Source organism: Panulirus ornatus, chromosome 2, assembly GCF_036320965.1.
Source record: "Panulirus ornatus isolate Po-2019 chromosome 2, ASM3632096v1, whole genome shotgun sequence".
NCBI classification, from domain to species: domain Eukaryota; kingdom Metazoa; phylum Arthropoda; class Malacostraca; order Decapoda; family Palinuridae; genus Panulirus; species Panulirus ornatus.
The window spans coordinates 23166018-23193814 of NC_092225.1; the positions used below are offsets into that span (position 1 = coordinate 23166018).

Sequence of the window (27797 nt, forward strand, 5' to 3'; positions counted from 1 at the left end):
TAGTGCCAGGAACAGACAACTCAGCATTCAATGAAAAATCTTCACTTGGCTCCTTTGGAAAAGATTAATACAGGAGGGAAGGGTTTCCAGCATCAACCCCCCTAAACCTTCCACCAATTCCAGTAGCCTTAAATATAATTCAAGAGATACATGGGTAAACCAATTTCTTCCCTATGCTTCTATTTGTATTGTATATCATTCTTTCAATGTTCCCATTTTCAAGGGGGGGATCCAGTGCATACTTGAAGGGCAGCACTGCAAAAAAGTGATCTAATTCACATAAATATATCTATCTATCTATACCTCTGATGGCCATTCCCTTCAGAAACTCCCTCAAGGGAACCCACAGCAAAAGAGTCTCCATAACATGTGAACTCCAGTGCCACTTCATAGCCTTTAATGCCTCATCCTTAATGGGTCACTGGCAGATGGCAACTCTAACAGTGTTTCCAGAGGTTCCTACCCAATGTTCCTACCGGTTACTTCTACTTAATGTCCCCATCTCATGTTCCAGCCCATTACTTCCACCTAGAGCTCCCACTTAATGTTCCTATCTAATGCTCCTGCCGACTGTTCCTACCTAATACTTCTATCTACTGCTCTTATCATTTTACCAAAAGGCAGGCCTAGCTTAAAGCACTCACATCAAGAAAATCTAGAGTTATGAAAAATATATTGTGCGAGTCATGTGTTGTCAAGTGTTATGTGGGACAAGGAGAGATTGTATGTTTGAGGACAGAATGCCAGCAGTCCATTTGAGGGTGAGACAGAAAGAAAAGACAGCTTCCTGGGTCAGATGAGTGCAACTTGACAACCAGTGAAGTGCTGGTTCACTGCACAGCCATCACTATCCCTCCTGATACCCAGTTGGGTAGGAGCGGCAACATACCTTCGCGGTATATTACCAGTATCAGTGTTTATATTACATATGTTTATAGTTGTATATTTCATATAAATAAGGTTATTTTTTTTCAATAATTCATACAAATAAAGTTCTGTCCATGTAAATTATATGTACATACAAAAATAATTCATATAACAGGCGTTAGCAGACTCTGCCTGCTTGTGCTTACTCCACGAGTGAAAAGTCACCTTCAGCAGGGTTGTATCATTAGAGTACAATCCTGTCAAAGAAAATCTCATCCCAAAGAAATCCAACCTTTCCCTCCTACTAATTGTGGTGAAGCCTTGAAGCTGCAGAAACCAATGGAAAAGGGGTCCTAGGAATATTATTATAATAATAATAATAATAATAATTATTATAATAATAATAATAATAATAATAATAATAATAATAATAATAATAATAATAATTTTTTTTAATTATTTTGCTTTGTTGCTGTCTCCCGCGTTTTTGAGGTAGCGCAAGGAAACAGACGAAAGAAATGGCCCAACCCACCCCCATACACATGTATATACATACACATCCACACACGCAAATATACATACCTATACATCTCAATGTACACATATATATACACACACAGACACATACATATATACCCATGCACACAATTCACACTGTCTGCCTTTATTCATTCCCATCGCCACCTCGCCAAACATGGAATAATAATAATAATGATAATAATAATAATAATAACAATAAATAACAATAATAATAACTAATAACAATAATATCAAATTATAATAATAATATCTATGGATAGAGTGGTGCGCAGGAGGATGGATGTGCTGGAAATGAGATGTTTGAGGACAATGTGTGGTGTGAGGTGGTTTGATCGAGTAAGTAACGTAAGGGTAAGAGAGATGTGTGGAAATAAAAAGAGCGTGGTTGAGAGAGCAGAAGAGGGTGTTTTGAAATGGTTTGGGCACATGGAAAGAATGAGTGAGGAAAGATTGACCAAGAGGATATATGTGTCGGAGGTGGAGGGAACGAGGAGAAGAGGGAGACCAAATTGGAGGTGGAAAGATGGAGTGAAGAAGATTTTGTGTGATCGGGGCCTGAACATGCAGGAGGGTGAAAGGAGGGCAAGGAATAGAGTGAATTGGAGCGATGTGGTATACCGGGGTTGATGTGCTGTCAGTGGATTGAATCAGGGCATGTGAAGCGTCTGGGGTAAACCATGGAAAGCTGTGTAGGTATGTATATTTGCGTGTGTGGACGTATGTATATACATGTGTATGGGGGTGGGTTGGGCCATTTTCTTTCGTCTGTTTCCTTGCGCTACCTCGCAAACGCGGGAGACAGCAACAAAGCAAAAAAAAAAACAAAAAAATATATATATATATATATATATATATATATATATATATATATATATATATATATTCCCTCTAAGGCCCAGTCCTCTGTTCTTAACGCCACCTTGCTAATGCGGGAAATGGTGAATAGTATGAAAAAAAAAAAAAAAATATATATATATATATATATTTTCGGTGCATTATACATGACAGGGCATGTGAAGCGTCTGGGGTAAACCATGGAAAGTTCTGTGGGGGGATTGGATGTGGAAAGGGAGCTGTGGTTTCGGTGCATTATTACATGACAGCTAGAGATTGAGTGTGAACGAATGGGGCCTTTGTTGTCTTTTCCTAGCGCTACCTCGCACACAAGGGGGGAGGGGGTTGTTATTACATGTGTGGCGAGGTAGCGATGGGAATAAATAAAGGCAGACAGTATGAATTCAGTATGAATTAAGTACATGTGTATATATGTATATGTCTGTGCGTGTATATATATGTATACATTGAGATGTATAGGTATGTATATTTGCGTGTGTGTATATACATGTGTATGTGGGTGGGTTGGGCCGTTCTTTCGTCTGTTTCCTTGCGCTACCTCACTAACGTGGGAGACAGCAACAAAGCAAAATAAAATAAATAAATAATAATATCAATAACAATTCTAACAACACAAAAAACATGCTTGTAAAAAGTATGTAAATAACACATATAGGACATGAAATCAACCTGGAAAAAATCATAAAGTGCGTAGTATGTTTAAGGCTGTACACTGAATGAAATCACTCCTTGGTAAGACCTGTAATCATCATACACCTAAATGAAATGATGAACATTCATACCACTGGCAAGATCCCTCACCCATCCCATTCAACACCCTCCCAGGTAAAGTGAGAGGAAAGTACACTTATCTTGTGTGCATTATTTTCAATAACACATTATACAGACATATTCTATATGGATATTTTTTCACAGTGGTGGAGTCTCATTCAACTGTACACTGCTTAGTTTAAAGGCTAAAATCCATCATAAAATTTTGCATATAATCCTTCATAAAACGTTGCATATTAACTAATTTACCCTTTATCACAACTTATTTCAAACCAATGGAATATACTTTACAGCTATAAGATATAGACATGCTAAGAGCACTTCTGACCTGTCCTAATAATCAGTCTTTTTTTGGTGAAAAATGATAAATGTAAATAACTTGCCCATTGGTATGGACTCATATCCAAATATATTTGCAGATGATGCAAAGGCCATGAGAGAAGTGAAAAGCTACGAGGACTGTATCAACATACAAGGAGTACCTGGACAGACTCTAAAGTTGGTCTAATACAGGGATGATGAAATCTAACTTAAATGCAAAGTAATGAGGATGGATCACAATGAAAGAAGGCCTTAACATGAATATTATTTAGCAAGAGAAATAATGCAGGAATCTGTTCGAGAGACACCTGGGAATCAACATTGTTGCCAGAGTTCACCTTATGAAAATAGTTAAGGAGACCAACTGTAGGCAAACATTAGAACTGCACAATTTCTTTTCAAAGCATGACATCACACTACACATACACAGTTATTATGTATCTTTCATGCATTCTACATAGTTTTTAAAAATATACATTTTTACCTTATATATCACTTACACAGACAGAACTTTATCTAAATGAATAAATGATGAGAAAACTTTATCTGCATATAAAATTTCAAAAATCATACCCAAGAAATTCTATCCTTAATCCTAAAACTAACTAAAAGACAAGACTGCTGAAATCTGGCATTCCATCTAGATGACATACAAATACATTCTTTTTATGTCATTTGGGTGAATGAGATGTGTATCATTTTCTCTAACTGGGGCAGAATGATTCTTATGAGATATAACGATAACCAGTGGAAGCAACCATCAGCTGGGATTCTAAAAAGAGGCAGAAAGCTTTAAATCATCATGTGACAATAGAAGCACTGCTGTAAGGTTTACCACAAGATGAAGAAAATGTTTAGGGGTTTCCAATTACACTTCCTCCCTAACATATAAAAAACTTATAGAAATAAAACTAAAACGTAAACTGACCGTAAGTGTGTACATGACAACAGTGTAATTCTTGGGCTGGGTGGCAAGACGCTTCCTGATGGCCTTTATGGCATCCCGAGGACCATCCTCGGATTCATTTATTAGGTCACATACTTCCAAATTAAGACCCCAGTCTTCAGAGGGCAGGGTCTCCGCAGTTGCATGCTCTGGAATTTATAAAGAATATTTCAGTCTGTCCCAGTGATTGATCATCAAAATAGTGGAATCACTGGATACTGGACGCAATGGAAGCAATATGTGTAGGGAAGTGGTGTGAATGGAGAAGTTGGTGACCTTTGAAAAATCAACTTATTGAGCGAATGTAAAAGCAGGAAGCATTTCATATACATCGAAGTCTATGTTTCATATAAACATACTGGGCATGGGTTGAGGATGTGTGAGAGTGATTTTCAAAGGTTGTATGTACCTAATCCACCCCTTGGAATTTGGCATGGAGTAATGATGAAAGATAAGGTACATTTTTTGTTCTATACCTGATTGCCTTTTCTTGCTTCAGCAAGTTAGTGCTATAAACAAATTGGTCAGCCTTTGAAAAAAATCTTTTGGAGGCTCCTTCATACATACTCTATTTTTGAAAATAAACACAGGAGTAAAAATTTCTAAGCCCTCTTAGTTGCTTTCAACAAGTCGGAGATATATGGGTGGTTGTCTTTCTCCCCTAACCCCAGGGATCAGGGACAGATAGATAGACAGGCAGATAAAGAGACATCTAGGTGGACAAAAAGATAGAGAGACGGACAGATAAACATTACAATACTCATCATGACAACTTCCACATCCACTGCATAAACATATACCTTTGTCTTATCTCCTTTTTCCTTTCTCATTTTTTTCTCTTACCAGCCTCTTCTTATTATCTCTCTCTAACTACCTCTCCTATTCCTTACATGATTTTGTCCTTTTTGAAATCCAACATTTACTTATTATACTATAAATTTCAGAGACAATTTTCAACAATGCTAGGTCAATTTCGCATGGATGAATCATGTCTAGTCCTGAATCAAAAAGTGAATCAATGATGTGCAGAGTACAACTATTAACAAAGTGAATTACCATAACAAACTTACAGTACCTTCTGTAAGAATACCATAATACACTATAAATTCAATTAGCTGAATAAAAAAGTTGTTTCACCGATCATTTTTCACAGTACCACTTCAAGCCAAGAATATGATACAACTATATGAGACTAGTGCATATACAAGTCCTGTTTACAAAAGACTTGAACAACAGATGTATACAAGACAAACCTAAACATCACACACACACACACACACACACACACACACACACACACACACACACACATACATAAATGTAGTCAGTTAATCTATCATAAGTGATATAACAAAATTACTTTAGTCAACAAATCAAAATAGTACCTATTTTCTGTGTAACAGCTGGCATTGCATAGATGAGGATCCTTGACCAGTCTTCAAGGCTCACAAGTGTCTGCTTTACTGTTTTTGTTCACAACTGAGTCATTCACTGCTGTCCTTTATACTGGCAAGTTTTACAGCTATCAACAACTATTATGCCAGAAATTCTTGATAATAGTTCTACTCAATTTGGTGAATGACTACACAGTATATAAATCTACAATGATAATTTACAAACAAGTATCACATCTATCACAATTATCCACAGCTGTAAAGATTTTACCTACAAAAACAAAATATTTGAGAGTATTCAAAATATTATCATAGTACCTGAAAATGATATAACAAAAATAACCAGAAATGCAGAATATGACAATTTTTAGTGATAACCATAATAATATCAAACTTCATATTTTCCGTTTCGTCACAATCCCCTTGCTTTCACTTCCAATTTTTCCAGAGAAGGTGAAAAAACAGTAAAGATACGATTCTGAAACAACTTCAAAACACAAAAAAATATCATGGGACTTACTCTGCATTGCCTTATGAAATATCAAAAACCCTATGAACTGAATACAATCTGAGTTACCAAAGACCAAAATAAGTTTCCATTCTAAAGATAACTAAAAATACAAGGAAATTGCCTGGCAACTGAATAAGCATTTCCCATGAACAGAACACCATGAATGACTGAGCACACAAAACTTTCACTTCACAAAAGGTACTGTACAAAAGAGATCACAATCCATCCCCCAGTGTTTGAGGGGCATCAGGATCACACTAAGAGAACTAGCATATCTGAACATTTCCATGCATCAAAACATAATTAATAAACACAATATAGATCTAGAAAAGCTGAAGCTCTGACACACACATACACACACAGGTAAGAGAGAGACTGACACTGAGCCACTCTCAGTCACACATGAATGCCAACACAGTCACACCAACCACACCAGTTTGTTGCCACAACTCTCCAGCTAGTAAGACTTTTACTTACTTCCTTACATGTTATACTACATCACAAAAGAATAGGTATGTATGGCACTGGCGGAAGGAATGCCACTTACTGATCTTGGAGCACTTACACCTTTTCTTTTCTCTCTCTCTCATTTCACATGCAAGAAATCTTTTGTAAAATTAGTATTTCTTTTCAGAGTTTAGTCCTGCAATATAATCAATCACAGGGCAAGTAACTTCTATCCTTAAGAATGTGAAGGAAAACTTGAATACCTTACATTCTTTTCCCTAATATGTCCCACAGTGTACATTACATATCTGACACATCACCATGACCTATTAAACTCCTTCTCCTGCGAGTCCACAGAGAAAAAAACTCTAAATGCACAATACTTTTGGGTTACCCATTTTAAAACACAAGGTGTATATCTTTCCTGGTTTCCATTTCCCATTTTGAATATATACAATGAAATAAAAGCATTTGTGAGCTACTATCTTTAGAATTAAAACTGTCTGACTGTAAAAAATCTTTTTTTAATCCTTACACTTTAAAGAAGATAGTTCCCATCAATCCAAAGCAACATGAAATGCAAGCAAGACTGGTGATGATGCTGAACACAACAGTTTCCTCCCCCTCACTTTTCAATATCATGTGGAAAGATTTAAGTACACTAAATTATACTCTCTAAATGGTCTGAACACTGGGAAAACAATAGGTTATAAAATTCTATCCCTTTCTTTAGGATGAAGGCTTACAATTTCCTTAATATGCTGCTGACTAAATAAAAGTTAAAACATAAAAGCTTCTCCCTTACTATTACAAAGAGACCAATCAGACTGTATTAGCTTATATGGACAGCAGGTACTGTTTTCAGGATTAAAAGGTGGAGAAATAACTATCTCTTACAGACAAAAAATTTAATCTAATCCGAGTATGTATCAGTCAGACTGCAAAGAGGCAGATAATACTAAAACAAGTTTATTTACATGATATATGCTCATATGATTTTCAACATGATTACTAGTTCCTGCTTTTGTTTCATTGATATTCTTATCAAAATGTACTGACATGATTTAAGTATCACAAGTAACCGGTGCATAATGCTTACACTTCCAGGTCTTGGGCTTCAATCAACTGTAGAACTGTCCTCTGTAAAATGGTTCTTAAGGATATCCATCTATTTCAAGCTTTGAAGATACTGATCTCTGTCTATTTGTACAGTAACCTTAACTATCATATACTGCCAACCGTGACATTCATACATTTATCAGTAGTCACACAACCAAAAAATATCCTCAACTCTAAAAATCACTGTGAGGAATTGCATGGCAATTCAAGCAATAAGTTGCCTTAGAGTCACAGAGTATTCCCAGTTATACACACAAAAATATCATTTTACAAAATATCAGTTTTCAACCATAATAATGAAACAAAAATAATTCAGTTTATTTTTTAAAATATGAAACAAAGGCTTAGAAATATGGGAAGTTCTGCACCAAAGTTATCACCATCAAATGACAAACTTATTCTCATTGGAAGACAGACACCTATTGTAGTTTATAACATCTATGACACCTAATTTTAAGTAAAAAAAAAAAAAAGTTAAGGCATGAAAATAGAAAAATGATACATGGAAGCTATGTTGCAGGGTTAGCTCAAGTTTCATTACTGGAAGGTCTGGTAGAAAAAATTGAAGATTAAGATTATCTTGTTTGGATAGTTTACACCACTGCATACAGTGTAAAAAATACATCCTCTTAGTTTCATTTAATTTGCATAATTCTATTCATTCCATCCTTTACCAAAGGGCCTTTTACAGATGACAGGAAGCAGTGACTGTAACAATATCACATCCCTGCTACATTCTCTGTGAATAATATTGATGATATACTTGTTGCCTATCTGAATTTTCAGAGGTTTTAGAAGCATTTTCATACTGGGAAATATTCTTCCTTTCTATAGGTACCTTTTGAAACTGGCACTCTTGAACCAGAGCAGTAGGTACATAACAGGAGGTACAAGTAATTATCTACTTTTCTAAAGCTATATCATTTATGCTAATAAATTAGAATAAGTACAGCCTGACAACTCCATTCCTGGGTTCCACCAATGATCAGACTTATGCATCAAGCTCTAGGTTTTCATGTCTATGTGGTTATTTTGTTATAAGTGATCTCTATTTTCTATACCTCACATTAATTACTAAATCTTTTCATTCATATGTTTGTCAAATGTCTCATATTTCTTTTTTCCCGCAGCACGTGTTCTGCTTTTGCTTTCTGCATGCATCATTTGACTTATGATAGATCGCTTCACCCTACCATAAAAACTATGAGGATAATGAATATAAAAGCATCTGAAGCATGTATCGAGATTGAGAAAATCTACGACAACCTCATCTGAGTTCCCCTAGCAGCCACCATGTACCTTCCTTCTGATGTTACCAGATAAATATGAGATTAAAATGGGCTGTTAATTTGATCAGTAACTCATGTTCAGTGGCAGTGTAAATATGCTTTAACCCACCAAGGAAACTGCAGGATTACTTAGCATAAATGAAAGTAAAACAATGAAATCTATAAACCATACAAAAACCTCATTTAATTTCTCCTGGCAGCTTACCCACTCACCTTGTTAAAATGTTATTGTGAAAGTGATTGTTATGTTCTCATGTTGTGATGGAGCTGCTAGGATAAATGTAAACAAACCGAGTGTAGTTGGCATTCTTATCCTGGGATGGTAAAGAGTTGACAACCATGTGACTGATAAATTTTGACTAATATCGAGGTAAATTTCGACTGCTCTGGGAAGTTACATGAGGCTTCCATTGATTCTACTGGTTTCTTGACGAGCTTCAGCTTTAACATTCATCAATCCCATATTTCATCATGTTTCATAGCCCTCCCTACTATCAACTTTTATGTAATATTTAATGAAATATTCTAAACTTTCTACAAAAGACAGTGGTGTGAACAACATTTCTAAGCTTCTAACAGAAGACAAGGGCAAGATCATAATTTCTAAGCTCCTTTCGGAAGACAAAGGTGAAATCAAATATATCATCTTACACACGACAAAGGCGAGACAACACAACCCAGCCATGTTGTTCTCCATTCATCACTCCTGACAGCAACCACTGTGGAACGAACGAACAAATAAAGACCAAGACTTGAACAGCAGGGGCAAGCAGAGGGTAAACATCAGGATATAAACGAGTATGTCAAGACACAAAGCGACTTTTATCGGTCACCCGATACATGTCACATGACCCAGACCTTATGCCAGTGACTCCTCCCCTAACCGCGACTCCTCTCCCCCCTCCCTCGCTTTATACCTTACCTTCCTATATTGTAAGAACTCCCTTAAAACACGAGGACCTGTGCACCATGACGTGAATTACACTAACAGCTTTGTAATGGTCGTTACAGCCATTTATGTCCAAGAACGCCACCAGGCCAAACGCCGAGGAGGCAGTCATTCTACACCTTCCCCTCCTGACACATAATTACTTAAGGATCGTATATACCGTCTTACACGTATTTGTAGTATATCTACACCACGATCTTCACACTGCGATGTTATGTCAAATGTCCTGAGGACGGGAAAAAGAGGCCATTAGCCCATACTAATATTTGCGATTTGACAACTCGAGTTTGCAGACGACATCAGCTGACACATATGACAGTTTGCTTGTGTCAACAACTTACTTCTCCACTCTCACACCTTCCCTGAGACGTAGACAATTTCCCAGGATGACCTGCAAGTCCTCACATACCTCATACCAAAATGAATATCTCGTCCCTAAGTTTAGGCCATAGAAACTTACCAATTTTCTGCCCGACTGGCGTGGCGAACGGGTTCCCTCCAAAGAACGACATTTTGTTGAGTGACGTCATCATCTCGTTCGCTTTCTCTGCAAGATTCAAAAAGAAATATTGATAAACCCTCGTGAGAGGCATACATACCACTAATAACCCCTACGTATTAAGCCTCACTTCATCTGACCATTCTTTTATGATAATAATCTTAATACCGCAAGATTTTTCAATTAAATTAAACACTAACAAATCTACTAGCATGTCTATGAGTTGCCACTTATGGATTTTACGTTGATGCTTCCGAGATGTGTTGCAATGTGGCGATTCCTCAAGTTTATCAATATTCCCGTGGATTCTGCGTAGCTAAGGAACAAACTTACTGCTGCAGAGGCGATTGCAGAAATAGGTTTAGATGATCTCAAGGTTATTTATCTTTCTTAATAAGTAGATTTGTTGAGAGGAGGCGAAAGCATTTCTAGTTTATTCTTATCCGTACAAGATTATTGTCATGCTTCAGAGTGACTTTGAATATCCGTTGTACCCTCATGTGGAAATGATGTATGATGCGCTAACGGTATTCATGCTTCGCAATAAGTTTTGCTAGACATTTCCTCATCAAAAGCAGTTATTAACTTCGAGGGTTATCATGTGACGCGCTAGCCGCACTTCCTATTGCCATTAAGGATTATTTCTTAGAGATTTAGCTGATATGAATCTCATACTACATTTAAGAATCAAATTCAAATAAGTTAATGTCCTATTTTATAGGTTGACACTTTTTTTTAGATTTTCATACACCAAGTATATCGTGTTCACGTTAAATAAACCTGGGAGAGTACTGTGTTCTGCAGTGTATAGCAATGATGCCAATGTAATTTAATCATGTGCCCAAGATAATGTATCTTGATTTTCTTATTTATAGTCATTTCCTTGACTGTGCCGCGCCACCTTGTGATCATGACAAATAGTCCCTAAATGAGTAATTCACATTAACTTAAAAGTGACGTATGTAAATTACTGAAGAGGTGTACTGATAAATGTTGAAAATTGTGTAAATTTTCGTGTGTAAACTACATTTCGTTTGTAAATTTCCTCGTTATGATGACATAATACAAGTTTCAAATGCTATAAATGAGTCTACTCTTGATATTCAAGACAGGAAGAAAAATATGATAAGAGGGGATGCAGTTACACTGACATGGGCCCCACAGAGGTGCGGCCGCTTGATGTCAGCCTCGCAAATTTATTCAGCTGTATTTTTTTTTCCCCCACAGATATGGCAAGACGGTCAGTAATTGCATTTTTTCCCCATTAATTATAGAAACCCTAGTGCAAGTCTACGCCAATGTTGCCAACGTCAAGATCTGCTAGGATGATAAACCTTTTACGCAGTAATTGTTTTCATTTATGCAAAATAAAATTGACTGGGAAGTTTTTTTGTTATTTTTTGTATAAGATATGTTCTTTCTATTCTATTCTGTACTAGCATATCATAATGTGAAACGATTCAACTGAAATCTATTTATGTGCGTCTTTTGATGTGTTTCTTGAAGAACAGGCGTACGTGGCATCTATACTGATATCACATATTTATTTTCAAAGAGAACAAACTGACACTCAAATAGAACAATTGTTGGATGTCTAATAATCATTTTCAACTGTAACTGAATTATGGTTGTACGACCGCCCCCATGTCGAAGCTCTCCAACAATGAATCAACAGGTGTGGGTCCTTTACTTCTGCTGACTTCATCATTATCATTATTATCATTACTATAATTATAATCATTATCATTATCTAATCTTAGATGTCCTCTTACATAGGGCTCCTACTGCTTCAAGGTTGCGTCCCACGCAGAAGCAGGGTAAGGAGGGCTTCGTTGGGTCGATAAGGTCCTCAACGAGGCTTCACTGTACTCCCCCCCATGCTGAAGATGATAGAAGGATGATATCAAAGGTAATTTCTCCCATGGGGTGTCCCCAGTTGCAGGCAGAGTCCGGTAATATCGCTGATTACCATGAATACAGCAAAGGTCAAATATCTGACTAAACATGAACATGCCGGGAGTAAACCATTCTTTGAAACTAGTTCACAAATTTCAGTAAAAAAAACTGTGGAGTGCATTGGGCGAATGGTGGAAGGTAAGTAAGTGATGGGACTATGAAAGCAGTGGACAGAAATGTGTCAAGATGTATGGAAAGGAAAGAAACTTAAGGAGATAAGTAAGAAAGTTCAGGAGATAAGGACCCCATATTTGTAAAACTCCTTTCCCGTAGTGAACTATGCAATTATGTAATTACAATTAGGTATATACAGAAACTGGTTATTGCACACACACACACACACACACACACACACACACACACACACATCGATATAGATACAAGGTTATGAGACAGTGCAACACGAGTGTAAAACTCTCTCCGCGTAATATACAAATAGTAGTAGTCACCCTTGCTAAGCTCTTTGCACGGTACCGCGGTATTAATCTCACTGAGTGGTACCCATGACGGCTGTTTCATCACCCTGAGTAAGGATAACTAAAGAGGTCATTATGCTTACCGAGTGTGCATGCTACTACTCTAATTAGAGAGCAAACGTAATGTACATTTCCACATTTGGTCGATCCATCTTTTAAGCTGAGAAGATTAGTCGATTACATCCGGCTACAGTTTATAAGTCAACAGTTGGCTCTTAGTAAATAACCACATAACTATACATTCACATTAATTTCGGTTCGTTCAAATCATGGTTATCTTGATCATCAACATAGAAGCCATCGACCATGTCCCAGTCATTATTCTCATCATAGTTATCATCCTTATCGTATAGGCATCTAGTAAATCATCTTCATAGACACAATAGAAACATCCACACTACTGTTAATCATGTCCCGTTATATCAACAACTTGACCACTCGTGTCATCACCCCTTATCATAATCATATCCTACTCTGATCAAAGCTCGAGCACCACTATCATGAGTCACCATTACAGTGATTCTAATCATGTCCTTGTAATCTGCTGTAACGCGCGTGACACAGAATTTATAAGATCATTAACTGCTAGTGTCGAGGATGGATTGCCAGCGGCCGCCATCGATCCAACACGCGCGCCAATGATTTTAACCAAAGGAATTTTCTTCAGACACTTGGACGATAGATCAATGAACTTTCTCACCGCACATTATTCACCTTGAGGCCGCAGTAGTGTTTTGTTCCTATATCTCTCGCTATAAATCTCTGTCACTTTGTTTTCTTTCTGGAATAAGGTAAGTGGCTATATCTGCCATCAGTGTAAATAAAGCTGATCTAAAGCTTTTGAAATAATGTCATTTAAATCTGCCTTTAGAACTGTGGATGATGATGTGGTTTCGTGAGGAGAATCTCTCCAGTGACCCACCGAGTTTATCTCTGCCGGAAGCACTGCTCGCACGTTTTGGATTCTCTTGATGTTTATATATATATATATATATATATATATATATATATATATATATATATATATATATATATATATATACACTTCCCATTTCAAACCTCATGCTCTTCTTTCTCCGAGGCAAAAACAAGGCAAGAACAGAGGACAAAAAAAAAAAAATTATCCACGTCATTGCAATAATTTTTTTCTTTGCAATGAGGCGGATAAAGAATCTTTTTTTTCTATACTGTGTTCTCGGGAGGTTGTGGCAGCTTTTGCGTGCCCATGGTCTGGCTGAGTCATACATATAGCACTCCACAAGCCTCTATCTCCCTTTGATGGAAGTAAGTTCAAAGGTTAGCTGATGTGACCTCGGGTTCTGTCCTTCCACAGCCAAGTGGTGAAATATCTTCTTGACCTTACCTTACCTTCACACAGCCAGGCTGCTGAACTCTCTACCTTACCTTCCATAGCCACACTATGGAACTCTCTATCCTAAACTTCTTTAACTCTTAAAGATATTACGTTTCTGTGGTATTTACACCCCGTTGTTCTACTGGAGGCAGGTCGATGGTCATCCAGAAGCCGGATAACTTTTTTTTCTTCTATCTTTTCATGCCGACCTTGACGGAGGCATCAGTTATCATAATCCATATTTAACTCACAAATTGAAAGTTCAAAATAAGCACGAGTGATTAACGCTCACAGTATATGAATTATTGATTTATCAGCCACATTGGGTTAAAGAAAATGATGTAACCTATGATGATTATGTCTTTTGCAAGTGAAAAATGATTTATTCCCGTATCCAGGTTGAGGGGGGAGGGTGACTGAGCGAAGAGGAAGTGTAAAAAAAAAAAAAAAAATGAACTGTTCTTGGTTACCTCACAGCCTGGAAGCCTAAACGCCTCCCCGAGAGGAACTCAAATTTAGTTATCTTCTCCAGTTCAGGTTTCTTGTCTAATAAAGATTAGAACCTGAACTCTAATGATTAAAAATTCTGACCAAATAATAAGAATAATCTTGACAACTTGCTCACGTGTATATCTCGCAAGTTGTATAATCAAGTAGACTTTACCATGGAACACAGCCCACTGAAAATCGCTCAAGAAAAGATAAAGGTTACAGCAAGAAGCGTGAAATCAATCATGCAAATTGATAGGAAAGGTGTAAATAAGTACTTTCTCTTGAATAAGAGCAGCGAATGAATTTGTGGACACACAAACATTCAGAAATTCACAAATGTGTTTGGTAATAGAAAAAGATCAAGCGATGGGGCTTCACGAGTGTAGAAATCCCTTCCCCACTGTACAAAAAGGTAACCAACACTTCATCCTGGGTACCTGAAGCACACACACACACACACACACACACTCACAAAAATCAATACATAAGTCACACTCACACTCACATGTTTAAAGAACATCCGGGGTCCACGTAGAGATAAGAGTTTAACTGACCGTGAGTCAGCTTGGGTCTCACAAGGGCTTGGTAGCTGGCCCACAGCATACCCAGGTGTTCATCCTCCCATCGGGGTAGATCAATAAATAGGTAAATAGCTTAGACTAGTGTGTGTGTGTGTGTGTGTGTGTGTGTCACACACAGGACTTAAGACATGATAAATATACACGAGGTTTGGAGACAGGGTAACACAAGTTTGAAATCTTCCCTCGAAACACTCAAATTCTGGTCACACTATATATCTTTACATTCCTTATTTCTTCAAGTTTCCCCTCAAAACCATCCAAGTAAAAGAAAAAGTGTGTGCTCTGCTTAAGGCGGACCAGCGGCCATACATATCTCCGCTCGCTTGAGTACCTCCAGCAAGGCTTCCACACACACCTTACCTTACATATGCTCCAGCTTACAAGACTCGAGGGAAGACTTTTCTTCAGCTTTGGAGGTAAATGCTGATCAATTATTAGTGTATGGTCGCTTATCTATCACTTCACACACTCTTATCTACCCTTTTCTTCTAATCGTATATTGTTGTTCCGCCTACTGCTCCTTTTACTTGTAAATTCTCCGTCTTAGTGTCTTTTTTTTTTTTAGCCCCATTTTTTTTCACTAATGTGTTTTTCTTCCCACTCATTTCTTGGAACAGTCCAATGAAACCCTGTGATAACATTTGCATTAAGAAAGTCGTTCCAAAAGAGGCAATCGTGTATATATATATATATATATATATATATATATATATATATATATATATATATATATATATATATATGATACAGTCTACACTTTCTTAATATAAAACTTTTCTCATTTAAAGTCATCCTCTCAGTGAGGCGTGACCACCAGCGGCCCACATGATTATTACCACACCTTCTGATGGCATAACTGGGTAGTGCGCACACCCAACAAATGACCACCACATATGAAACAATTAATGAACACCATGTCAGTCCAACCACATTCTGTAGACTTTCCCCATGAACCTGGGAGTCATCGCTGGAGAATTTTCTATTGAAACCTCTGGGTCACTGGAGGTGTCTCAGCGCACTGGGGGAGAGGGAGGGACGGAAGACATCATGGGGGTAGACTTACTCGACATTCGACCTTCACCAAGATGTGGGTTACACTGAGAAGCCTGGCCTCACTCCTGCCTCTTATATATGGTAGGTAGATCGTGTGGTTTACACACTCGGGGACGTGACGAAACCTTGGAGCGTTTCTTGACAATGCACCACAATCAGGTATTCTACATATAATTTACATATAAATGTCTTCCCAACAATTATCTACTAAAAAAAACAAAAATCCTGGCACTTGTATCACGTGCGACCGAGTCGATATCAGCGTGAAAAGAGAAAGACATTGTTCAGTGTTCGTCAACGTTCCCCATCGAGGTTATCACTGAGAGTAATCTGTTAACACTGTAATCAATGCATAAAGTACATTACGTCTAGTCTGCCGTCAACAAGCACTGTACCTCACCAATGCGTTCCTTCCTGTGACTTGTAATATGACTTGAGAAGTACCAGAAGACCAGAGGGGTATACTGTTCGTGGACGATGGGGGAAAGGCTAATCAAATAAGTCCTACATCCTTTTCCTGTTCCTCGTACTGTCACTTAACCTTGTCACTGTCCGTCCCAGTAGATGTTTATCTTAGCACTATCATTGTCCGTACAAGTAGTTATTCATCTTCACTTGGGTCATTTTACCTGAAAATTTCTATTTTACCTTACCCTTTTCATTGTCCCTTTCCTAGTAGTACTTAATCTTGTCATATTCCCTTTCCTAACGGTACTTTACCTTACCATTGTCATATTTCCTTTCTCTTGTCATTGTCCCTTTCCTAGTCGTACTTTTTAGCTTAATCTTGTCATATTCCCTTTTCTAACATTGCTTTATCTTACCTTGTACCCTTGTTATAGTCCCGTTCGTTGTGGTACTTTATCTTACTCTTGTCATTGTCCCTTTCCTAGTGGTACTTTACCTTAACCTGGTCTTTGCCCCTTTCTTTGCAGTATTCTAACTTCAACTGTTACGGTCCCTGTTCAAACTTGTCATTGCCCTTTTCCTAGTAGTAACTTACCCATGTCTTTGCCCCTTTTCTCGCAGTATTTCATCTTAAACTTGTCACTGTCCTTAACCTAATTGTACATTATTCTAACCTTGTTAATGTCCTTGTCCTAGTATTACTTTATCTTAACCTTGTCATTATCTTTTCCTAGCGGTTCTTTATCTTATCGCTCTCAATGTCCCTGGCCTTGTAGTACTTTCCTTTACCAAAGTCCTTGTCTTGGTACATTTGGTATATCTAATGAAAAAAAAAATTCATTAGATATTCAGACACAACTCTTCAATGTGACTGTGTAACAATACATTTATTGAGGGAATGACAAAATGAAAAGTCTTGTAAATCTATCATATGGTTCAATTCATCTATATTCTATACACAAAACAAAACCTACATGGCAAACTGTACTACAAGTCTGACAAATTTCATATACTAAAAATTACTCAATGAAAATATCTGTAAGCATTCGACATAAATGACTTATGTAGTTAACTTAAAGGGCTATCATATATCATTTTTGGCCCCAAAGTTGGCAGTTCAGTTACTTAAAAATGTATTTCTTCTGTCTACTTATAAACACAACATACACTTTTCCCTTAAATGTCCTAAAGAGAAGGTCACACTGATATTTGTGTTCTGATTACTGAAAATTCTTCATTAAAAAACTAATGATAACTATTACATATTAAGTGATGATGATGATGATGATAACTGAACTCTACAAATACTGAGAGAAGACAGAAGACACAGCAAGAAAGGCAGAAAAAAGGGAGATGAGAAATGAGTGAAAGATGACAAAGAGCAATTACCAAAGAGGCAACAGGAAAACATTGGGAAAAGATGAAAACTTTTGTTTAGTTTTTAATGTTTATATTTGGGGTATATATATATATGTATGTATGTATATATATATATATATATATATATATATATATATATATATATATATATATATATATATATATTTTTTTTTTTTTATACTTTGTCGCTGTCTCCCGCGTTTGCGAGGTAGCGCAAGGAAACAGATGAAAGAAATGGCCCCCCCCCCCCATACACATGTATATACATACGTCCACACACGCAAATATACATACCTACACAGCTTTCCATGGTTTACCCCAGACGCTTCACATGCCTTGATTCAATCCACTGACAGCACGTCAACCCCGGTATACCACATCGCTCCAATTCACTCTATTCCTTGCCCTCCTTTCACCCTCCTGCATGTTCAGGCCCCGATCATACAAAATCTTTTTCACTCCATCTTTCCACCTCCAATTTGGTCTCCCTCTTCTCCTCGTTCCCTCCACCTCCGACACATATATCCTCTTGGTCAATCTTTCCTCACTCATTCTCTCCATGTGCCCAAACCATTTCAAAACACCCTCTTCTGCTCTCTCAACCACGCTCTTTTTATTTCCACACATCTGTCTTACCCTTACGTTACTTACTCGATCAAACCACCTCACACCACACATTGTCCTCAAACATCTCATTTCCAGCACATCCATCCTCCTGCGCACCACTCTATCCATAGCCCACGCTTCGCAACCATATATATATATATATATATATATATATATAAACTAAATATGTGTCCAGGAGTCAACATGGAAGTGAATGAGAATTGTGTTAGTTAACATAGCAAGTAAGATTGTAATAGTGTAGCTATGCATGATGATGCAAGTAGATAGATACATAAGTAGTAGGTATACAGTTATGTAAGGTGATAGGTAATGTGTGTTATTATCTAAACTTATTTATACTGTATAGGGAGAAAGTTCTACTTTTGTTGGTCCTCTCTTTCGATCTCTCTCAACCATAAAGAACTTTAAATTTCAGTGTATTGTCTCCATTTACATTTTAATCAGTTTGCTTATTCCATTCATATACTACTCATATTTGTTCAGTTTCATCACTTAGCTTATTCCAATTATATACAACTCTGATTCATTCAGTTTCACCACTTAGTTCTTTCCATTCACTCACAACACATTCGTTCACATTTTCCTTGCTTAGCACATTCCATTTTATGCATAATTCTCATTTACAGTTTCATCATATGGCTTATTCCATTCATCTACAACTCTGAATCATTCATTTATTCATCACATAGCTTATTCCATTTATCCACAACTTTGATTCTTTCAAAGTTTCATTGCTCAGCTTGTTCTATTCATCTACATCTCTGATACTGGGGATATATTTCTTTGTACATTTCCCTACAAATTCCAAGCTTGATGTCGTGCTAAGACCCCTTGTTGCTCTTTCTTTGTATTGTGGCACTCTGTTAGTTACCTTTGTTCCCTCCTACTGATAACCTTCTATCCAATGAAGGAATTTCCCCCCTTATTCTTGCCTGGTTAGTTACATATGACCACCTTTCCTTAAAACCATGCTGTCTCTCCTTTACGTAATTTCTCGTCCAAAGAAAGTTATCTGCTTGCTTTCTAATAATCTTTTCTAAAACCTTACCCACCATGCTTGTTAATGAGGCTGGTCTTCAGTTCAACCCCAGTTTCTGGCTTCTTGTCTTAATACGTAGGTATGATGTTTGCTCTTTTCCATTCCTTCTTGAACGTAGCCTCTCTCCACTGACATCTTGAGGTATTCACATGGTTTATGTAATGCATCTGCACACACCTTTAGCACTATGGTGAAACTTCATCAGGACATGATATAACCTAGTCGGGTCGAGTCTTTTATGTATTCGGTTAATATCTCTGCTAGATATCTCACTGATTTCCAAAACCTCCTCCCCATTCCATTTCACTTGTGTTGAGGCTATAGCATCTGCCACTGTGAAAATACTAATAAACTTGTTATTCTGTTCCTCATGTATCCTTACATCATCTCCCTGAATCCCTTAGCCTGATCAACTGCTCCTTAATAAATGACCCTTAATGAATTTTTGAAAAAGTTTTGTATTTTCACCTGCATTGTCCACACTATTCTTTTCAAAATTTCTATATTCCTCCCTCCCTATCCTGATACACTCATTCTGTGCTCTCTTATTCCTTGTAAATGCTGGCTGGCTGAGGTGCTGTCTCTATTTCCATCACTGCATGTTGCAGAGCTCCTATATTTTTGACATCTCTTTTCTTTCTTACCATTCCTTCTGCATTTGAGAATTGAGGTACCATGTCTTCACTCCCCTGTAAATTTCATGTGACCTCTCACCAATAAGCTCTAATTTCTACATTACCATAAAAATTACTGAGGTCTATGTATTTTCCACAATTACATCTCCTCTTTATGTCCTATCTCCCCTCTCGTCTTTTAATGGTTCTATAATTACATACTGACTCCTAAAAACTGAATATCTTTTTCTCAAAGCAAGGGAAGAGATGGCCCATTTCATGTATATTTCTGAAGAAAATTTGCGTGTTTTCAAACCTTTATCTTACAGAGCTAAGACTTGAATGCAGTTCTCCTTTTACAATACATGGTGAAGCTAATCCAAAAGACATGAAGTTTGGGAGTGGGTAACATTGGATATGAAGCTTGGGATTGGGTAACAATGGATCTTTACATGATGTACATAAATTGAAGTTTTTACAGTCACAAGTATCAAGAACATTTATATCCTTAATGAGGAACATCATCCAACCACATGTGCTGGTATACTTTTGTGACCTACCTAAGCAGAGATAAAGATTATTTGAACATCAAAAACTAGTTTAAGTACCTTTACAATGGAAAGGAAGTCAATAGGTTTTGAGAATGAGAAACTCTAATCTGGTACTTCTTTTGTTCTACCCACAGTTTTGCAGAATTAAATGGCAAAACCAACTAGCAAATGTACAGCGATCAGTAAATCGTATAAAATATTTGGTTTCTTGCTGTTACCTCATTGGCCCAAGTTCTCCTAGTTTAAATAATCCCTCACCAGATAGAAGCATCTCTACTGCACGTTGTTCTAAAAGTCAACAGATTAGAATGCCTAGCAACCACAAACCTTGAACATCTACACAACTGAAACTATGAATCTGTCAATGTAACCCCATCTTAATATGCTGATCACTCCATTCTTTGCAAGAGCACTAAATCCTTCCCATCCTAATCAATCCATAACAAACCACCAAACAAAAATAAAGAGTTTACTCCTGCTTTGCACTTCAACAACTTATAATACAAGATCTCCTCCATCCCAACAAACACAAAATTGACAAAACATGTGAACACCAATATGACCCAGCAAGTTCCAAACAAATGCTCTCCGAACACGCTCACTAAACATCACCTCACCAGACATATGCTCATCAGAAACCACACTCCCGAAACATATATGAGTTACACTTTCACATCTAAGCTTTTAATACTACCCCTTCTTACACATTTATAAACCATTCAACATATCTCAAGACCCTTCATACCCACGATGCAAGTATAACAATGAAGACACTGAACACTTAATGCTTAATTGCCTGCACTCCTCCCACATTGACAAGCAAACAATATCACTCCACTTCATGACCCATGTTCCCACCAAGTGTTTATGGCCAATATCCTCAATGGTACAGAACATGGCAATATGGCTTCAACTTGCTCATGCAAAAGCCTAAGAGCAGGAATATGTTTGTTACTCAAAGCTGACATCTGAACTAAACAGGTGAGTTGGAGATACCAAAGCTTTATTACATGATAAGCCATAAGGTGTGATGGACACTTGATAATCTTGCAATCAAAAATTGTATCGACTCTTGTTAAGAGACCAATTATAAATAAACAAATCATTCTGTTGTTCTGTCAACTACTTTTTACTCAAATTCCATTTCATGTCGGGTTGATCACATGGATACAGCCTCTCAAGTTCCCTTAGGATAAGGTATGTGCGTCTGTGCATCCATATACAAAAACACAATGGAGTAAAGATAATAGCAAATGCATCCAAAGTTAAGAGATGGGGTAGCATGAGTGTAAAACTCTCTTAACACACAAACAGTAATCAACCACATTCCCAGCCCATGTCCTGTGTGCTGATGTGAACACAGACCTCTGTACTTATATTTATTTTTCACTATGCATGGTAAGTTGGTTTTTTTCAAATGAGACTATCAGCCAAACACACACCAACACAATATTTGTAATGAGAAAAAAATTTCTTTTGCACAAGCATCATATTAGAATTCTAACCACAATGCCTTGTAAAATAAAATCTGACAGGCATTAGGGCTTCAACACAACAAGGATGATTGTATATAAATATAGTGTTGGATATGCACAAAAGTTACATTTTCATTTTCTTTAGTTTCTATTATATGAAAACAAGTGTCTTTAAGCTGAAACTGTGGACTGTTAGGCACTTCTTGGTAGATGATATGTAACAAACTGAGATGTGAATAAAGACTGACCAAAAAAAGAGTATTCATGGGAAATGATTGGATGCAATTCATGAGTATACCAAGAGTGAACTGGAAAGACACTGAGAGTACATGAGAGAGATAAAAGTAAGATAGTACCAGAAAAATTCTATACAAAAAAATTTATTTAAAATCCAGATAAAAAACAATGATTAAAACTGTACAGGACAGACAACAGTGTATCACACAAAACAACTAAGACTGTTAAACTATATAATACCCTTTACACAACAACAACAAAATGTCCCTCACATGATAACGATAAAATGTAAAATAATACATATGACATAATGCAATATGCAAGGAAGGGTCATCTAATGGAACAAAATCATGAAAAAATTTCAACTGACAATCTGTAAATATATAAGCACTGTTATATCAAAATTTGCATGACAGATAAAGTGCATGGGTGGCATGGCTGCATTCTTAAAAGTAATTCTACATATGACATTCAGGCTTGTCTTTTTATAATCATCATTCATACGATACACAGATAATAAATAAAAATGCATGACAACAGTACAAAGCTACCATATCCTAGTTTTCATTATGTACAATGCCCCAAATATTGACCCTTTAATGTTCTGGCATGCCAGGCAAATCCCACTCCTATGCTGGCCGACAATGCAGGTCATGTAAAAAATTTCACCTGATCACAAGTCGATTATGCAAGCTACATCATTAAAATTCTTGTTTTTTGTTTCATGTTACACAGTTTTGTGTCACTAAGGGTGCTACAGACATGAGGCTAGTCAGTAAGCTAAACAGGTAGAGCCTAAACCAAGCTCTATCTGCCCCAGTATTCAAAAGGGTAGTGTCTCTAAGCCTCAGTTTGGTGCACCATTTTGATTTTGGTATGTGGTAGGAGAACATTTTCTTTTCTTTTTGTTTTCTCCATAAAAGAAGTAAAGTTTTATAGATACAAATAAATACATTTAACAATATTGTTCGATACATGTGCTGTAACAAACTCACGTAAACTTACTTAATTTTCAATTATGGGTAATTTCACTTTTCTTCTTTCACATTTCTTTGGTGTTTCCTGCACTGATGAGGTACTGCAGGGAACATCCATTCTCTAGCTGTCATGTGTACTGCACAACCAGGCCCCAAATCTTTCTGTGGTTTCCCCCTGGCTGCTTCACATGCCCTGGTTAAGTTCAATGATAGCAAACTGTTCCCTGTATACCACAGTGGTTAAATATGATCTATCTCATGAAGGCACTTTTAGTCCTGCATGTTCAGATCTCAAACACTCAAAATCTTATTAATTCAATCTTTTCATCTTCAGTTTAGTCTCCCTGTATCCTCCACCTCTGACACAAAAATACTCTCTGAATACTTCTTCTCATTCATTCTCTCCATATGTCCAAACCATTTCAGCATGTCCTCCTTAACTCTCTTAACTATACTCTTCTTTTTTACGTAACTTCTCTCTTACCCCATCATTACTTACTCGATTAACCTCCTCACACCATGTTTTGTCCTCAAGCATTTCATTTCCCACACATTTACCCTCTTCTGTACAGTCTCCTCTATAGCCCATGCCTCACACCCATACAAAATCAATGTGACTACTAGATCTTCAAACCCCTCCAAGAGAGTGATCTATCTTTTCAAACATTTTTCAGTACTCCCAAAACCTTTACTCCCTTACCAATCTTATGAATCACCTCTGCTTACAAACACTGAAAATCATCACTCAACAATCAACAACAAAGTCATCCCCTTCCATAAGAAATTCAACTGCAATACAATCAATTCCTGCCCTCTTACCATATTCTGTCTAACGCAAGGCTTTCACCACCTCTTCACCCATCATCAAGCCACTAGCCATGACTAACTTTACATGTGTTCCTGACCTAAACTTCCTACATCTGCTACCCTGTCATGCAACGCATTCAGCAAGTTTTCAGAAAACTCACTCCATCTCCTTTTCACCTTATCTATGCCTGTTATCACTTCCCCAATAATGTTCCTATTTGTTCTCTTGTTTTACTCAAACTATCAACCTCCTTCCAATACATCTTACTCTCCCTGAAGTTTGCAGATACTCTCACTCCAACTCCCATTTGCCCTCTTTTTCAGCTCCTGACCTCCTGCCACTTTCTCTCATACATCTTGTAAATTACTCACACTCCTCTGTAATATTCATTTACCTCTCTAATCTCTTTCATTAGCAGCTTTACTTCATCATCCCACTGTTCATTACCCTTTCCAAGCAACGCAACTTCCACTTTTTGCATGCCACACACTTTTCCGTTGCTTGTCAGCACTGCTTCACTATCTTCATTTGCTGTTAACCTTTGCCATTCTATACTCAATTTCTCCTGATATTTCTTCACAATTCTTTTCTAAGTTTATTTACTTTCACCACCCTCTTCTCACCTATATCATTACTTCTTATCTAAAAAACTCAACAAATCTTCATCCTTGCCTACACCAGATAATGATCAGACATCCCACCAGCTGCCCTTCTCAACACATTCATATCGAAGTCTCTTTTTTGAATGCCTATTAAGACATAATCCTATAATGCCACTGACCATCTTCCCTACTCACCCATACATACACTTAGGTATGCATGGTAGCACATAAAATGTCATGGATTCATTCAAGGAATAAGATAAAAGATAAACTATTTTGCAAGACATATAGACACAAAATAATCCCATAAATGCTGAAAGAAAGAGTAAACAACAAATCATATATACATTTCTGGCCTTTGTGCCTTACCAGCTCTTTGGGATAGCTGTCACCACAAGGTGATCTGGGAGATATGAGGTTTATTATGATGCAACTTGCACTGCTGGCCAGCAAAAGGCTTATATATGGCAACATGGTTGATAATGCATACAGCTGACTTAATGACAGGTACAAAAACACTTACTGCCTCTGTGCTTAGGACAAATGACGAGTCAACAATCATAAGAAAAAATAACAATATACACAAGGAAAGTTCAATCAATGTTTAAGTCTGCTTTTACAAAAACAACAGATTCAACAAAATTAAAAAGAAATTCTGATTTGTTTTGCCCAATTACTTTGTTTTCCACTGAATGAGACGCCATCTCTTGAATAATACTAAAGTTTGTTTAGAACCACTGAATAAAAATTCACCAACATGGCTAATGATGCTGAAAGTCCAGATAGTCACTAAATTTGATCTTTAGTTTCTTGGATGGTACTGTAACAAATCAACCTCCTGTTATGATGTCTCTTTCCTATTAGTGTTTGACAACCAATGGATATCTGCTCCCATAAATTTCGGATAATCTATATACGTCTACAGAATCATGTTCAGCTTTTTACTCCAGCTGCTCTGACAAAATGAGAGATTATTCATCTAGAATCTATCTACTGTATCATACATTAGGCTCAATTGAACGTAAATGTACTTACCAGTTTCACTAACAACTTGGAGTACTTTAGCTTGCAAGACTTTCATGCAATATCAAATCAACCAGTATTAAATGTACTTAAAATATTTCACACTATTTCCAATAAGAAGATTTGTACCTTTCTGTAGTAAAAGAGTGTTCACTAGTTCTCTGCCTTAGATATGACAAGCAAACAGTTCTAGTGAAATGAATAACACCATACCTGACTGACTTAAATCAAAATCTTCGTCTCCTCAAAAAGACTAGTCACAGCAATCCCATAGGCACTAAAATAATTCATAAATGCGTACTTTTACTTTAATTTTACACAGCCAGAAGCTCCTCAATATCTAGCAATTTGACTAACTATAGATTTTTGGGGAATATGAATTGACATAAAAACAGAAATTGACTAACATCTAGTTATCTGCTTATAAATTCAATCTCATTGAATGTCCCTTAAAACAATTATAATGAAGCTTTTCCTGGTACTGTATAAAATCTCATCCTTAATTCTAAAACCACGAGAATTGGCTTTTAAGACCTATGTATATACAAAACTGCAACTCAATTTTCTTATGCAATATACAACTTCAGAATGGCTGCTGAGCATTATGATGTAGCTGATCCAGCATTCTGCTGCATAAGTTCTATGTCCACGTCTGCATGGGCAACAAATATTCCTTGTTCCCCAGACCAGGTTTTAAAGTCTCATCCTTTAGAAAATCCAGGGGGAAGAGAACCAGATGCCCCTACAGAAAAAAAAAAACAATATATAATCTACTGCAAATTACAAGGTAATAAAAGCATGATTATCCTTATTGTAATCAGTAATGTTACCCTCTAACCCTCTGGCACAGCAAACAAGTACAAATGAAATGGGGAAAAGGTAAAAACAGCCTAAAAATCCTTATTTTACTTTGCATTTGTTCACAAGGAACATCAATGAAAAAACAATAGCTCTCTGACTAACATCTACAAGGAAATGTAATGTCAATAGTTATAATGCAGCAAAGTCTCGAAACCTTGCACTTGAAATGGGTGCAGTGGGGAAAAATGAAAAAGTTTAGGATTTTAAAAACTGAAAAACACTGCCTTATGGCAGGCAAAGCCCCGTAAGCATCTGAGATAGAACTTAAGCAATGGAGTACAAAGCACAAATCTAGCCCTCAGAATGATGTGAAACCCTGAAGATTAAATTCTATTCAATATCATGAAAGAAATGTAGCCAACAGTAGTATAATTATGAAAGAATGTCCACATAACAATTCAATCACATCACAGTACAGAGAAGAAGTAGAAGTAATGATAAGTAACCCTTTTCCTACATTTCTTCATTGACCACTGTGAAATTCTTTTTTCTTAACAGAAGCTGAAATGGCATGGACAAAAACATACTCCAGTCATGGCTACCTCGAAAGAAAAATGAAAGTATGATAAAAAGAATATGGCAAAAACATACTCGTCATGGCTACCTCGAAAGAAAAATGAAAGTATGATAAAAAGAATACAAGAAATTCATTTAAGCTCCTCAGGTATCCCAATGACTGAACCCTTTCACATCATATCTGAATCTTTTCATGATATTTTCTGCAGGAAAATACTGAAATCGAAATACAGAGGACCCTCAAGTAGCAACAGCTCAG

The 27797-nt window shown here is 36.9% G+C and overlaps 2 protein-coding genes across 15 annotated transcripts in view; both read right to left on the minus strand.

Annotated features, from left to right (window-relative positions):
• LOC139754243 (TOM1-like protein 2) overlaps positions 1-16716 on the minus strand; it is a 45391-nt gene extending 28675 nt beyond the window's left edge. For 6 of the 11 annotated variants that reach the window (XM_071671616.1, XM_071671582.1, XM_071671608.1 and 3 more), the window contains exons 1-3: positions 16653-16716; positions 10470-10556; positions 4283-4449 (exon numbers count right to left, since the gene is read on the minus strand). In XM_071671616.1, coding sequence (XP_071527717.1) covers positions 4283-4449; positions 10470-10556; positions 16653-16701 — 303 coding nt within the window. In that variant the 5' untranslated portion in view covers positions 16702-16716. Of the gene's footprint in view, positions 1-4282; positions 4450-5685; positions 5922-10469; positions 10557-15727; positions 15883-16430 lie in introns of those variants that run through there. The other 5 variants (XM_071671601.1, XM_071671633.1, XM_071671591.1 and 2 more) reach the window with 5 other exon arrangements.
• Positions 16717-17744: 1028 nt separating this feature from the next.
• LOC139754228 (phospholipase D2-like) overlaps positions 17745-27797 on the minus strand; it is a 96863-nt gene continuing 86810 nt past the window's right edge. For all 4 annotated transcript variants that reach the window (XM_071671558.1, XM_071671549.1, XM_071671541.1 and 1 more), the window contains one exon: positions 17745-26903. In XM_071671558.1, the coding sequence (XP_071527659.1) occupies positions 26802-26903 (102 nt within the window). In that variant the 3' untranslated portion in view covers positions 17745-26801. The remainder of the gene's footprint in view (positions 26904-27797) is intronic.